Genomic DNA, 14,199 nt, shown 5'->3' on the forward strand with positions numbered 1-14,199 from the left:
ATATCACAATCTTTTAAGGTAACTAATGGTACTAAACAAGGTTGCTCATTGTCTCCTATTACTTTTGACTTAGCTAAGGAGCCTTTAGCAGAACTTATCTAGTGTCATGAAGGGCATAAAGGGCATCCTTATAGATTCAGTACAGCATAAGATAGGTTTATATGCAGATGATGTAGTCTTGACTTTGGTAGAAGCGGCTCTTTCCCTTCCTGCGGCATATGAGGTGTTACAAAAGTTTGTGAACCTTTCATACTATAAATTGAATGACACTAAGACCCATGTTTTACCAATGGAAATGCCATCACCCCTAATCCAAATATTGCGTAGGATTTTTTCAATTTTCAATGGGCCACAAATGAGATACCCTACTTGGGAATAAAGTTAACATACCCTACCAATTTGATTTTTCAAAAGAATTATATGTCACTTAGTACTCAGTTAAGAGAAGATCTATTGAATTTGTCTAAGCAGGAAGTGTCATGGGTAGGCAGAGTTGCAGTCTTTAAAATGTTACTTCTGCCAAAAATTCTGTATTTTTTTTTTAGGACCTTGCCTGTGGTGACACCCAAAATTTATTTCAGATCCCTACAGGGATTGTTGAGGAAATATATTTGGTCCTATGGCAAAGCTAGAGTTGGATCTGCGGCCATGATAATACACAAAAATAATGAAGGTGTCAGCCTCCCTGATCGACATGATTACTACAAGGCGTCAACATAAACGGCGGTGCAATATTTTTTCCCGAACATCCCCGATAAAATCTGGAATACTATGCAAAGCTCTTTTTGAAAGAAGAAAAACCTGGAAGTTTTATTTATGGCTAAATTATTAGACCCTTTGGTTGCTCTACCAGATATATCCACAATTAAAGCAGTTTTTTTCTGTTTGGACTACAGTAATCTCTAAGTCTGAAACGGATACGGCTTCTTTGGAAATGCAGATCCTGATAGATGTACATGCAAATCTTTTTCCCGATCTAGCCATAGAACATTGGAAACAAGTAAATCTCTTCACACTCCAAGATTTGCATTCCTGCCCACCTAATTTATCATTTCAACAAAGACTCGCTTACTTAGGTTTAGCTAAAACAGATGCATATGCTTTATATAGGATACTTCACTACCATAAGAAATGTCCATATAAATCGTTGTATACCCATTCTCAGATAGAGGTTTTTTTCTCTGGATCCCATCATATTGCGCGAGGTATCCCAAATATCTATCAAGCTCTTCAGGAAACAAGTTATTGTTAAATCGTCTTATATTACTAAATGGGAGACTGATTTAAATAAAATTTTTACAGATGAGCAATGGCAACAACCGATCCACTCTGCTTTTAAATATTCAAGATGCAATACGCATTGGGAATCCTATCCTAAGATGTTACTTAGATGGTACAGAACACCATATATTGTGACAAAATTTGATATGGGTGTCTCCCCTCTTTGCTGGTTACTATGTGTCAAGTAGGCTCACTGAGCCACATTTGGTACTGCAAAAGTATCCAAGGAGTTTGGAAAGAGATCTTCCGACTATTGTCGGAAGTGACTGGTATAATAGTCAAGACGAACCCATCTCAGGCCTTACTTAATCTAGGGATTGAGCAATACCCGATGGAACATAGGCCTATTGTTACACATTGTTTATGTGCAACCAGGCAATCCATAGCCTCATACTGGAAAAATATGGGGATACCTAATGTATCGGAAATACTACGCAAATTTAATCTTCAGGTTCTATACGAGAAATTGTTTTCCGAAAATATAAATACAACATTGAAGTTCCATGCATATTGGTCCCCCTGGTTTGCGCACCTAAAATGCACAGCGCAAGATTAACTCAAAATATTTTCTAAATAAGATTTACTGACCCAGGATTCATCTGTTTCTCTATTTTGGGTAATATTTTATAGTAGATTTGTTATCCCAACACTTTTTTCTTTTTGTTTTGTAATTTTTGTTTTTTGTTTTTTTGTTGTAAAGACAGTATTGTTTGTACTTATACTGAAAAACTTTCAATAAAAATTATCTTAAAAAAATGCATGTTTTTTTCTGCATAGATTAAAGATACAAATATAGGATAAGGTTAAAGATACTTTCTTTCCTATTTAACAATTGTGCTCATGCAATCAATTTTAGACAGCAGTGAAACGACTCTTATGTGACTTTTTGTAATAAACTGGACATGTTCACACTAATGTGGCCCACTAGTACAAACACATTAGGTTTAGGCAGTCTATTCATATGAACTGGCTGCCTCAGGCTCTAAAACAGGTGAATTTTCTTTTCCCTGTAATGCAGCACAGTAGGATACTTATTATGGCATTACCATGTATAAAGGTGCACTGAAACTTATTTATATTTTAGGAGAATGGTCATGCACAGCATGCATTGTTTTCAATCCTGGACACCTAGGGGCAATTAGTATGAAATCCTTTCACCTTCATCACATACCTTTGTATGTCACAGCTAACTGATACTGCTCTCTCTCCTTCTATTGTCTACTACTCCCCCCCACTTCTTGGATTGTAAGCTCCTTTGTGCAGGGTCCTCTCCTCCGGAGTCATTGTTTGTATCTTTTTGTCATTTGTAACCCCTGGTTAATCTACAGTGCTGTGTAAAATATTGGTGCTTTACAAAAAAAAGTTTATTATTAATATTATTATTATTATTAACCACCCGGCCGTTAAACCCGACCTTGGTTCGGGGTAAAAACACTTGCAAAAAGTGTTAAACCCGAACTTTTGTCAGGTGGTTAAACAAACGTTTCCGATTGTCATACATTGCATGACAATCGGATTACAACTGTAATAATACGAAGGTATACATTCTTCTGCCTGTCAGTCTAATTGCCCTATACCAAAGAAGTGCCATCGCTCCACACATGGCTGTCAATAAAAGGTATATATATATTTATATATATATATATATATATATATATATATATATAGGGCAAGGGTGACAAACTCTGGCCCCAACGCCCTTTTTTTGGCCGCCAAAGGAATCCTAAGTATGAACTGCAGCTGGCCCGCCGCTGCAGTGAAATAGTGCTGCTACTACCATTCCCGGCATCACTCGCAACTATAGACGGGCTCCCTGCCTATGGGTGGCCCCGCATTGGACTGTTTTATAGACGCAAATAATGCCGGGAATTTTAGTAGTATTTCAATGAAGAGGGAGTTTCAGCGGCGGGCCACTCATAAGATTTACCTCTGCATTGGCCGCGTCTGGCATTTCCAGCACTCCCCCTCAGCTGTACTTTTCCTTGCTACTCCAAGGCATGGATTTGAATGGTTGGATTTTCATAGAAGAAAATTGTTAATATTTTTTGTTAGCCTGTGCAAAAAGGTTTCCATTGAAATGTAACTCAGAAGGCTACAAATAGAGAAAGAGGCATAAGATGTTTCTTAAACAAACATTAAATACATTATTTTCTCTATTATAAGCTTGTTTCAGATTGAATGTACAGCAAAACCTCTTTGTTCCCATGTGAAAAGGGTTTATATCTAATGAGAAGGAAAATGTTTGTCGAAGTTTTTATTTAGGCCCTCTATGTATTTGAGTGGGCGATAAGAATGACAGGCAGAAGAATGTGTACCATCGTTATATATATATATATATATATATATATAATAAAATATATTTACATGGGGAAGGGGACTGAAGGTGCAGAAACAACCAGAAGGGGGGCTTCTGTCCACTGGAGGGCATAGCTAACAGTGGGCCCCTGTGCAGGACTGACTTTCGGGGCCGTATGGGTGCCCTCACGCTGCTGCATACTTTGCACCTTCCCTGCTTCTGTCAGGGGGAGGGTAAAAAGCTGGGCACCCCCTGTAGCTACACCTGCACTCCCAGTCCCCTGATATGTCCTATTTCAAACTCTCTCGGGTGAATTTTCGGCCTATATAATTAGTTCCGGAATGCAAACACAAACTCTGACGGTCGTCAAGGTGTTTTTCGATGCTCGTCAGCATCCTACTTCTGATTGGCCGGCGTCTCGGTCACGTGTCCATTATCATTTGTCACGTAACACGGGCGCTCCTAGGCAACCGTGCCATGCCCGGAGCAGGTTATCCCCAGGCTTCTGAGGGGGAGTAGCCGGGGAGCGGAGCACCGCCTACCGGTGTCACTGGTTTATAACCGAGCGCTCGTCTCTCCGCTCCATACAACAGGTGACGGCGCCATGTCTCTCGCCCAGCAGTCACAAACTTGGTTCCCCACACACGTCCAGGTCACCGTCTTACAAGCCAAAGGCCTGAGGTCAAAGGGGAAAACCGGGACCAACGATGCGTACGCTATCATCCAGCTGGGGAAAGAAAAATATTCGACTACCGTAGCCGAGAAGAGCCTGGCACCCGTGTGGAAGGAGGAAGCCACGTTTGAGGTGCCCCTGCTGCACAATGACAACCAGGAACGCTGCACCGTGCGGGTCATCGTCATGCACCGGGCCCTGGTGGGGATGGATAAGTTCCTGGGCCAGCTGGACCTCAACCTGTGGGATCTGCACCAGACCAGGAACCGGAGGAAAGTGCAGTAAGTATCAGAGGAGACCGAGGGTGTGTAATAGGAACAGGTGCATGTAAACACATACCTGCTCACAGGTGATCAGATATATCACAGGTGTCCCGATAGGTGATCAGATATATCACAGGTGTCCCGATAGGTGATCAGATATATCACAGGTGTCCCGATAGGTGATCAGATATATCACAGGTGTCCTGACATGTCACACAGGTGATCAGACCAGGACAAGTGTCCTGGTCTACCACAGGTGATCTACCCTGTCTTGCTTGATGTTTGATTTCTTCTAGTGTTTTTTTTAGGTGGCTTGATCTATTACAGGTCATCTGGTGTCTCTCCTGTTATAGGACAGGTGCCCCCCAACTTATTTTAGGAGATTGAGAGAGACCAAGTTACCTAAAATAGGTTGCGGGCACTGGTCTTGCAATGTTAGGCACCAGGGGACACCTGTCCTACAGCAGGAGAAAGATGACCAGATCACCTGGGAGGGAGAATATTTATTTGACCCAGGGATTTTAGGGCACCAGGAAGACAAGACCAAGCCAACCCAAGGTTGCCTGGTCTTCTAAGGTTGGCTTGGTCTTGTCTTCTGGTGCCCTAAACTCTCTGGGTCAGTTATAGATGGCCTGTATTCTGCCTCCCAGGTGATCTGGTCTTTCTCCTGCTGTAGGACAGGTGTGGTGCTCCCTGGTGCTTCTGGTTGCAGGACCAGTCTCCCAGACATAGTTTAGGTAGCCTGATCTAGGACGGTTGGTTTTGTCTTGCTTTATCTTCCAGGTATCCTAACTTTCTGGGTTGATTATTGGTGCCCTGAACTGTCCCTCCTGTTGTAACCCTTATTCTTATATTCACAAAATCCTCATGTTATTTTGCCAGCTAAAGAAAACCTTTCATCTTATGATGTTTTGGTAGCCATTGACAGCTTCTAGAAACCTTCTGTTATAGGTTATATATGGGTGCTGGCTGGGTTTCCAGCACCGTACGTAGTTCAGGTGACCGCACTGCTGGCTCTCATGGGAGCTGAAAAAAAAGGAACAATGGATTTTATTATTTAGATTTGTGGGGGATGGTGGTGGCACAATAATCACTCTTCTGTTTGGATAATCTACAAATAGCCGGAGCATCTTCTAAAAGTTGCCAGGTCTTTCTTTTAAAATTTTATTTCCATAGGCAGCTCAGAAAGGGGGAAGTCAACATTTTGTTTTAAATATAAGGATTCATCCTTGTAAAGTGTTTGAATAAAGCATTATACAGAATGTCCCATCTGTAGATGAACATAGGCCATATGGAATCTCTATTATTATTATTTTTATTGTTACAAAGTATTTATATTGCGCCATCATATTACGCAGGGTTGTACAAAGTCCATAGTCATGTCACTAGCTGTCCCTCAGAAGAGCTCACAATCTAATGTCCCCACCATAGTCATTAGTCTTTATTACAGTCTAAGGTCAATTTTGGGGGGAGAAGCCAAAAAATCTAACTATGTTTTTGGGATGTGGGAGGAAATCAGAGTACCCGGAGGAAACCCACGCAGACACAGGGAGAACCTGCAAACTCCACACAGATAGTTTTCTGGCTAAATTTCGAACCTGGGACCCAGCGCTGCAAAGGCCAGGGTGCTAGCCACTGAGCCACCGTGCTGCCCACTAATTCTAATTTTGGAGACCATAAACCCTGCAGCCCACTCTAACAAATATAATTCTTTACTGTTTTATTTAAATCTGCAAAGAAGGTTTTTTTTAAGAGTAAGCGTAAAATGAAAATTTCCTGTTTAATCTTTACTTTTCCTAATGATGCTAATTTTCTATTCTTATTTTTTATTGCACTTCATAAATTTTGCAGTAAATATTTTTACGCCTTGAGTATTCCCCAGATATATTTATATCCATCCACAGTTTTTAATTTTAGAGTAGGATCTACCTATTATCATTCCTATGTGACAGATAGTAATCATCAGGGCACTCTTGTGTTCTATGTGTTATGCTTTGTGTATACTCCCAGGTAAATGTTATTTAATAGCACGAACCAGGCAACGCACTCTCCGTGTGTACATGTTATGAAACGTCAATTTCCTGTAGTGCTGGTTAATATTTAATTCTTTGTGACTGAAGTCAGTATATTGAATATACATTGCCAGCGGAATCTGCAGTACCCTTGAGAAAGAAAAACAATGTCACTGTGGACTCGATTCTCCGGCATGAACTGCCAAGCTTATATTTACTTTGGATCTGTAGATAACATTTCTTGAAAGTTTTAATGTGTCCTCTAATAGGTGTCAGGTGGCCAACAGGCTCTTGGCATTAGTTTATAGAAACATTTAGGAGGTTATATATCAGAACTGAGACTCATTTACACAAAGCACATTGTGGTAACATGCAGTGTTCTGGACACCACTTGGTGCCGTTACTCCACCTTTTTTTTAACACGGGAGATTAATAATAACTTTCAGGTCATAGGGAACCCCTTCTATAATTACTACAGCTCACAGTACATTAGTATGGTGGTTGATATTGAAAAATGTATCTTGCTTTGCTGGCCATTGGGAAGAATGTCACCCTTACAGATACCCAAAACGTTCATTGGTGTCACTTAAAATGACCCGAGAGGTACAAATTTCTCATTGCTCAAAAAAACCCTGCAACCTATGGAGGAACCCTGGTTGAAAAACTTCTGTAGATATTAAATCTTGAATGGCAGCCCAACACGTGTGAAATGAAAGGAACTTATAGCTGGACATACACTATACAATCTTCATAACTACCAAACTAAACAGTGTGTTTGTTTAGTATTAGGTTGCCTGCACATGCTATATAATTATTCAAAACAAAGGATTACTGAAGTATGATTGGATAATCCTTCAGAGTGATCCATCCTGACTGACTGATTCATTCCGATGAATAAAAGTCATCCTCTATTGTGTGTACAGATGATGTTGAACAACAAATGATCAAGGGAACCCTTGAAATATTTTTAGATTCTCATGGAATGACGGCTATAATTACTATATCCACAGATCACCGTATATTACCATGGTGATCGGTGGGAAGAATGCCTCTTACATTGCTGGCCATTGTGAAAAATGTCACCCTTACAGATAAAGATCCTTGCTATCACGTAAACTGACCTAAGAGGCACAAGTTGCTCAAGGAACCCCCAGCAACCTCTGGAGGAATTTGTGTTTTCCCCATCCATGATCTAGATAAACAAACTGAAACCATCCTAATTGCTCTTAAAACGTGGGCATCCCAAATTCTGTGAATAATTAGTCATCTGGTGTTTATTTTTGTTTATACCATTTGCATTATGACTCAAGCCCGCTCAGCATTTACTCCCACATGGCTGCAAATAGCTGCTATTTTGCATTGCAATGAAATGTGGTCTAGGTGGTAAACAAGGAAATTATACTAAAATGAAAATGTTATAAAAAGACTTCATAGATTTGCTTGGTCTGCATAGAAAATTACATTTTGTTCTTTTTTTTTTTTTTTTATATCTCTTGTTGACTATGTTGTCTGTCTATGAGCCCTCATCTGCTGTGGCCATTACAAAGGAGATTCCATTAGCTGTGCTGAATTGTTTGTTTTATGATAGGGAAAAGTGCAAGTGGAGAGTTGGGAACTACCAGAGGGAGATGTCACTGCTGGGGATCCTGAGAGATACAAAAAGCTTGACACTTGGTCTGTGTTCTTTATATAAATAGACATTGATCATATATTATTATTATTATTATTTGTATAGCGCTCCTCTGCTGAACGACGAATAATCGTAATGAAAGTGAAGGGGAGAGAGCACAGCGGGGTGCCATTCAGTCTTTATCACCGCTCCCCTCCCCATTGAGCAGAATAGTGCTGTATGTATGTACAACACTCATTTGTTTTTTTTGTTGGAAAAGATTGTGAAAGATCCTTTCCAGAGACAATTATTGCACCTGTGTATGCAGCCTATATTTTTCTGATCTTTGATGTTGCCTGTATACATTGTAGAATCACGAAAAGCGCTGAAACTGTGCTTAATTTGGAGCTGACATTTAAAGAAATGGCTATTTTTAGTGGTTGGTGGAGTAGCTATTGTGTGCATGTGTTTGAGTTTCCTGTTTAAATATTGACATTTTAGCCTATATCCTCTGTGGGCACAGCGTTTGTACCAGGCTGAACGTCGTTGTGTTGCGCCGTGTCATGTGACACCTCCTGCTCCGCTTCTGTTATCACAGATGTGCCGTAATGAAGTTTCTACATTAGTGATGTAATGCTGGGCGTTCACCGATGCCGTTTTCGTTGGATGAAGGTAAATATCTTGATGTCCTTATAGTGTGGTGAAAATGCCTCTCATGTTGCTCTTCTGAGCCGGGCTCTCTCCTCCTCCTGGATCATTGCTATTTGCTACCCCTATTTAATGTACAGCACTGCATAATATGTTGGTGCTATATAAATACTTTACTGTTTAATAATAATATTTGGCAAGAATGTTACCCTTACAGATAGCCAAAAAGGTCATTGGTGTTACCTCAACTTACCTAAGAGGTGCAGTTTGCAAGGACCCCCTAGTAACCTCTGGTAGAATCTTAGATTGTAAGCTCTTCTGGGCAGGGTCCTCTCCTGTGTCATGGTTTGTATCTGTCTGTCATTGGCAGCCCATATCTATTGTACAGCACTGTGTAATGTGTTGGCACTGAAAAAAAACAGGTTCCTAATATTAACCCTGGTTCACAAACACTGAACACAGATAGATAAATATATAGGTGAACCTGGGTGATCAGTTAACCTGGAATGAATCTTGTTCCAGGATTGAAAACACTTGCTAACTCCCCTAGCCACTCTCTTCACTTCTCTAATAACTTCCTCACTCATAACCAGAAGACTCTGGTCTAGAAAAGAAGACTTTTCTAGAGCTGCCCCCACTCTCTGGAATAGTCTCCTTGTCGTTTTTGGCTTGCTCCTACATTTTGCTCATTTAAAAGGGTCCTTAAAACACATCTTTTCAAACTTGGCTACCTGTCTCTTAAACCCTCACTACTCAACCACCATTCCATGTATGATACTTCCCCCACCTCTTAGATTGTAAGCTCTTTGGGGCAAGATCCTCTCCTCCTCCTGTGTCACTGTCTGTATCTGTCTGCCATTTGCAACCCCTATTTAATGTACAGCGCTGCGTAATATGTTGGCGCTATATAAACTACACAAAACTTGCAAGTTATTTTATGTAGCTTATGCCAAAAGGGGATTGCTAGACCATTGTTTCTCAACCAGGGATCCTCCGGAGGTTGCTAGGGGGATTCCTTGATGTCAATGTGCCTTCCATGTCAGATTTACACCAATGATCTGTTAGGGTGACATTCTTCCAATAGCCAGAAATGTAAGAGGAATTCATACCACTGACCACCACACTAATATACAGTGATCTGTGGATAAAGTATTTAAAGGATGGGTTCCCTGATGCCCTGAAATGGGCAGGAATGAAAACATTGCTCTAGATGCTACCTGCAAGGTTCTTTGCAGGAAAGTGCTTTAACTTTGGTGTGAATTTTGCAGTATTAATTTTCATAACCTTTTGAATTCTCCCTACACAACTTTGTGTTTTTCACTGCCCATTTGTTGGAGGTTTTTGTCTCCTAAGACAATAACGATCATCTTGGGTAAAAAGTTGATATACGTACAGCCGTCTTCCCACCTTGTTCACCTGGCAGATTTAGGAACAACCAAGCAAGGATGACAGCTGTACTTTTCCCTTTGGAGGAGAGCACTGCAGGGTGCCACTCCATCATTCCCCCCCTCCTTCAAGTAATAAATATCTTAAGCAGTAGCCTGTAAAATGTAAATTTTTGTCTGGAATTCCTTCTAAATTGCAGTGCGGGTATGTGAGTACCTAGGCGTTCCTGTATGCCATACGTCTGTGCTGAAATTAGACATCTGTTAGTCTAAGGCTACCTACACATGTCAGATGATTTTTGTGTGATAATGACCTCCTGGCTAATATTGAATGAGGATCTGGCATGTGTACATCGCTCGTCTGGCGTTGTTCATGGATCCATCCTGGCGGATCCACAAACGATCCTAGTACAAGAGAAGCGGAGAGATCACAGCGGGGTGCCGCTCCATCATTCTTTTCCCTTTCCATAGACCAGAATGGTGCTGTATGTACAGAGCTTGTTCATTCATCTTTCAGTATTTTGTCGTTGGAAAGGATCGTGAAAGATCTTTTCCAACGTCCATACTACGTACACATGTTCCAATTATTAAACGCGTGTATGTAGCCTGAGGAATAAATCTGACGTTTGTGAACATTCTATTGCCAGCCCTCCTCTACCCTGTGTATTGCCCTGTATGGTGGGATATCTGAGATAAGATGTTTCCCTAACAACTATGAACAATCCCATCCAGCAACAAAACGAGCATCTGTAGGGGGAATTTTCTACAAATTTAGATTTCCTATTCTGCAGGTAAACAATTGGTTCTCTAATAAATGATTACAAAAGAATTGTGAGAGACCTCATGTTAACAAACCCTATTTATGACCATGCAATGGGAACTTTTACTTCACTTTTACTTCCTCTTGCTGATAAGGAAAAAGGTGCACAAAGTTCCCTATTCTAAAATATTTCCTTGTATAATTTAGAAGTTTTGCTGCACCTGACTCAATTTCAGTGTTTTTTCACAGTCTGTTGAGGTTGTGAAATTCTGCAGCCGTTTTCCAGTAACTGAGGCTTATCTCTCTTCATGGCTTGCTGAACTTAGTTATGAATCCCTCCCCCAGACATTCCTTCCAATGAATATGAAGTACAAGAAGTATCCTCTGCAAAATGACTGGGGCAAAAAGTTTATTTATTCTGAATGTGTAGGCAATGTTATGATGTCCTAATCTCGTATACATTCCCTGGGAAGAATTGTGAACCCCCAATCACTTTTTCCTTATGTAGAATAATTTACTGTTCTCTCAGTTCACTATCCTTGATTCCAGAAATTAAAACGGATCTTATCAGGAGTGTATTTGCAGGGCAAGTTGTGTGAACACCGTCTTTAGCCTACAATACTCCCCAATGACCCCCAGCGTCTCCTGCCCCCTTCCCATAATACACAGCACATCCGAATGTGAAGGAGCAGCTCCTATCCTGTGCCTATGGTTGGTAGTAGCGGCCATATGCTTGTCCAGTTGGCCTGTTTTTTAGGGTGCCAGGTTCAGGCCTGCTTTTTAGAGTGCAAGTTTCAGGCATTGTAACCCAGACTTTTTAATTGCTACTTGGTAAATATTTAATGTACAGCGGTCCATAATATGTTAGCGTTATAAATCCTGTTTAATAGTTAATATGGTGGCTCGGTGGTTAGCACTCTGGCCTTTGCAGCGGTAGGTCCCAGGTTCTAATCTCGGCCAGGATTCTATCTACATGGAGTTTGCAGGTTCTCTCCGTCTTCGTGTTTCCCTTGGATCCTCAGGTTTTCTTTTCCCATTCCAAAAACATAAAGGATTATTTGGCTTTTCCCCAAAACTTACCTTTGACTGTATTAATGACATATGACTATGGTAGGGAGATTGTGAGCTCCTTTGAGTGACAAGTCAGTAACATGACTATGGACTTTGTACAGCACTGGGTACTATGTCGGTGCTATATAAATACTAGATAATAATGCCCTGGTGCTTGCATTTTTCAGCAGTGCCAGTATCTGAATCTCTTCCAAAAACATGACCCTGCAGGAATAGAGACCTCAAATTGTGGTCCTGGACAGATTTCCAGGTTTACTAGAAATCTTATTTTCAGTTCATTGTGTTCTGACAATCAAGGGATAACCCTTCTTCTTCCTAATTGGTAAATGACTCCATTACTGCAGCCTTGACTAGATCTAAACGCTTTGTTAGGCTACGTACAATCGTCAGATTCTTGTCTGATAATCGCCTCAGGGCTGATATAGGACGAGACTCTGACGTGTGGCCAGCGCTACCCCTCAAACGTTCATCGCGGATCCACAAATGATGGTAGTGAAGAAGGAGAGAGAGCACAGCGGGGTGCCATTCCGTCATTGTCCCCTCTCCATAGCGCAGAGCAGTTCTGTATGTACAGCACTCGTTCATGCATCGGGCAGTCGTTAGTCATTGGAGAGGATCATGAAAGTTTCTTTCCAACGACAATTATTGTAGGTGTGTACCCAGCCTAGGTGTTGGTAAATTGGCTCGGGATAGCTTTGCAGCTGTTGAAAGTATCTGAATTTGCTTGTGTTGGCATGAGCTTTGCTTTTGCAAAAATCCAATTGGGCAAAATACAAGACTGGATAGACTTTTTTAATAAAATCCATACTGTATGGCTCCCCCTGAAAACAAAATATGCACAAAAATAGCAATATGCATGTGTAAACCATTTAGATTGCTTTTGTTGATTTTCTATCTTTCTTTTTAAATCCGAAACATGCGTTTGCTTTCTGTAACTGCCTAATCTTCCTTTTATGTATTTTTCTATACAACAAAGCTGGTTTACAGGTATTGGATTAACAATGTTATGATTGTTCCTTGGTTAAACAATTTAATGCCCTGTAGTGGACATAAACTGAACCTGTTTATTATTGGCCTCTTCTGGATATTTCTGTATAGACGTGGCGTGAACAGCCAGTCAGCTGATTTCCTGCAGTGGCATTTTTTGTTTTCATCTCTGCGTGCAGCCCAGCGGTCACAGAAAAAGGGAGATGAGCATGAAAAGTTATTGGGGGAGTATGTGGAGATAATAAATTGTGGAGATAATAAATTGTATCTGTAATGTAATAATGCAACGTAATTGTATTATGGAACATGTGAGCAGTTGATCTGAACAACTATATGATCTCTATACAGGAAGTTTTTTTCTTTATTACTCCATGATGGACCATAAAAGAAGCTAATGTGAAATTATTTGTACAACTTACAATGGGTTACAGTAGCTTCCACCTGAAAATAAAAAAAATGAATTTCCTTTAATCCCGCAGATCCCTTGATGGCGCTGGTCCTTCCCTCGATCCGGTCCCGTGTCATCCTAGAATTCCTCTTTGTCCCAGCACACCGCCATCTTTAATCTTCTCTTCTTACTACATCACCCGATCTTGGGTGATGTAGCCTGCTGTAAAGGGGGCCCCCCCCCCCTATACAGATATCTGCAGACTATTAGGTGTTTAACCCAGAAATTTTTTTAATCTGGGTGGGAAGAAATTGTAGGCTGCCTGTATTGTATTGTGACGCAACTCTTTAGTAACAACCCAAAAACAGCTGGGTGTGTACTGAATAGTGCCGGCTGCTGCGCCCAGGTAAAAAGGTGTTGGGGGAACACTATTAGAGAACTTCATTGGTTAGATTCCCCTTTGCAGTGTTTTCCCCAGTCCCTTTTAGCTGGGCACCCCACCTGGCACTTTTCAGTAAACACCCCTCATGCATAATAAGGAGATGGGGGGGAAAAATGGGACATAATAGGGGGGTGGCAATTAGAAATTTGGTGCAAAGTATAAGGGGAAGTGTGGTAGAAATCTGACACAATTATAGGGGTTACTGAATTTCTATGTCAACAAATATTGGCAACACTAAACTTTGGCATGTGTTGCCTTGCCTACTTTAACCACCGGCCTCCAGCTTCTTCCCACCAGACTTAAAGCAATTTCTGGGGGGCATGTGAGGTTTAGCGAAACTCAAGGGGGGTCAAGAAACAAGTACAAATGCTTATCTTTTTCCTT

At 41.0% G+C, this 14,199-nt stretch overlaps 1 protein-coding gene across 1 annotated transcript in view; it reads left to right on the top strand.

Moving 5' to 3' along the window:
• Positions 1–4,079: 4,079 nt before the first annotated feature.
• Positions 4,080–14,199, top strand: part of RAB11FIP1 (RAB11 family interacting protein 1) — a gene marked incomplete at its 3' end in the record, with an annotated part of 29,031 nt that continues 18,911 nt past the window's right edge. The window contains 1 exon segment of the mRNA XM_072402772.1: positions 4,080–4,531. Coding sequence (XP_072258873.1) covers positions 4,182–4,531 — 350 coding nt within the window. The 5' untranslated portion in view covers positions 4,080–4,181.

The sequence above is a fragment of the Pyxicephalus adspersus genome, chromosome 2 (genome assembly GCF_032062135.1).
Source record: "Pyxicephalus adspersus chromosome 2, UCB_Pads_2.0, whole genome shotgun sequence".
In the NCBI taxonomy this organism is placed as follows: domain Eukaryota; kingdom Metazoa; phylum Chordata; class Amphibia; order Anura; family Pyxicephalidae; genus Pyxicephalus; species Pyxicephalus adspersus.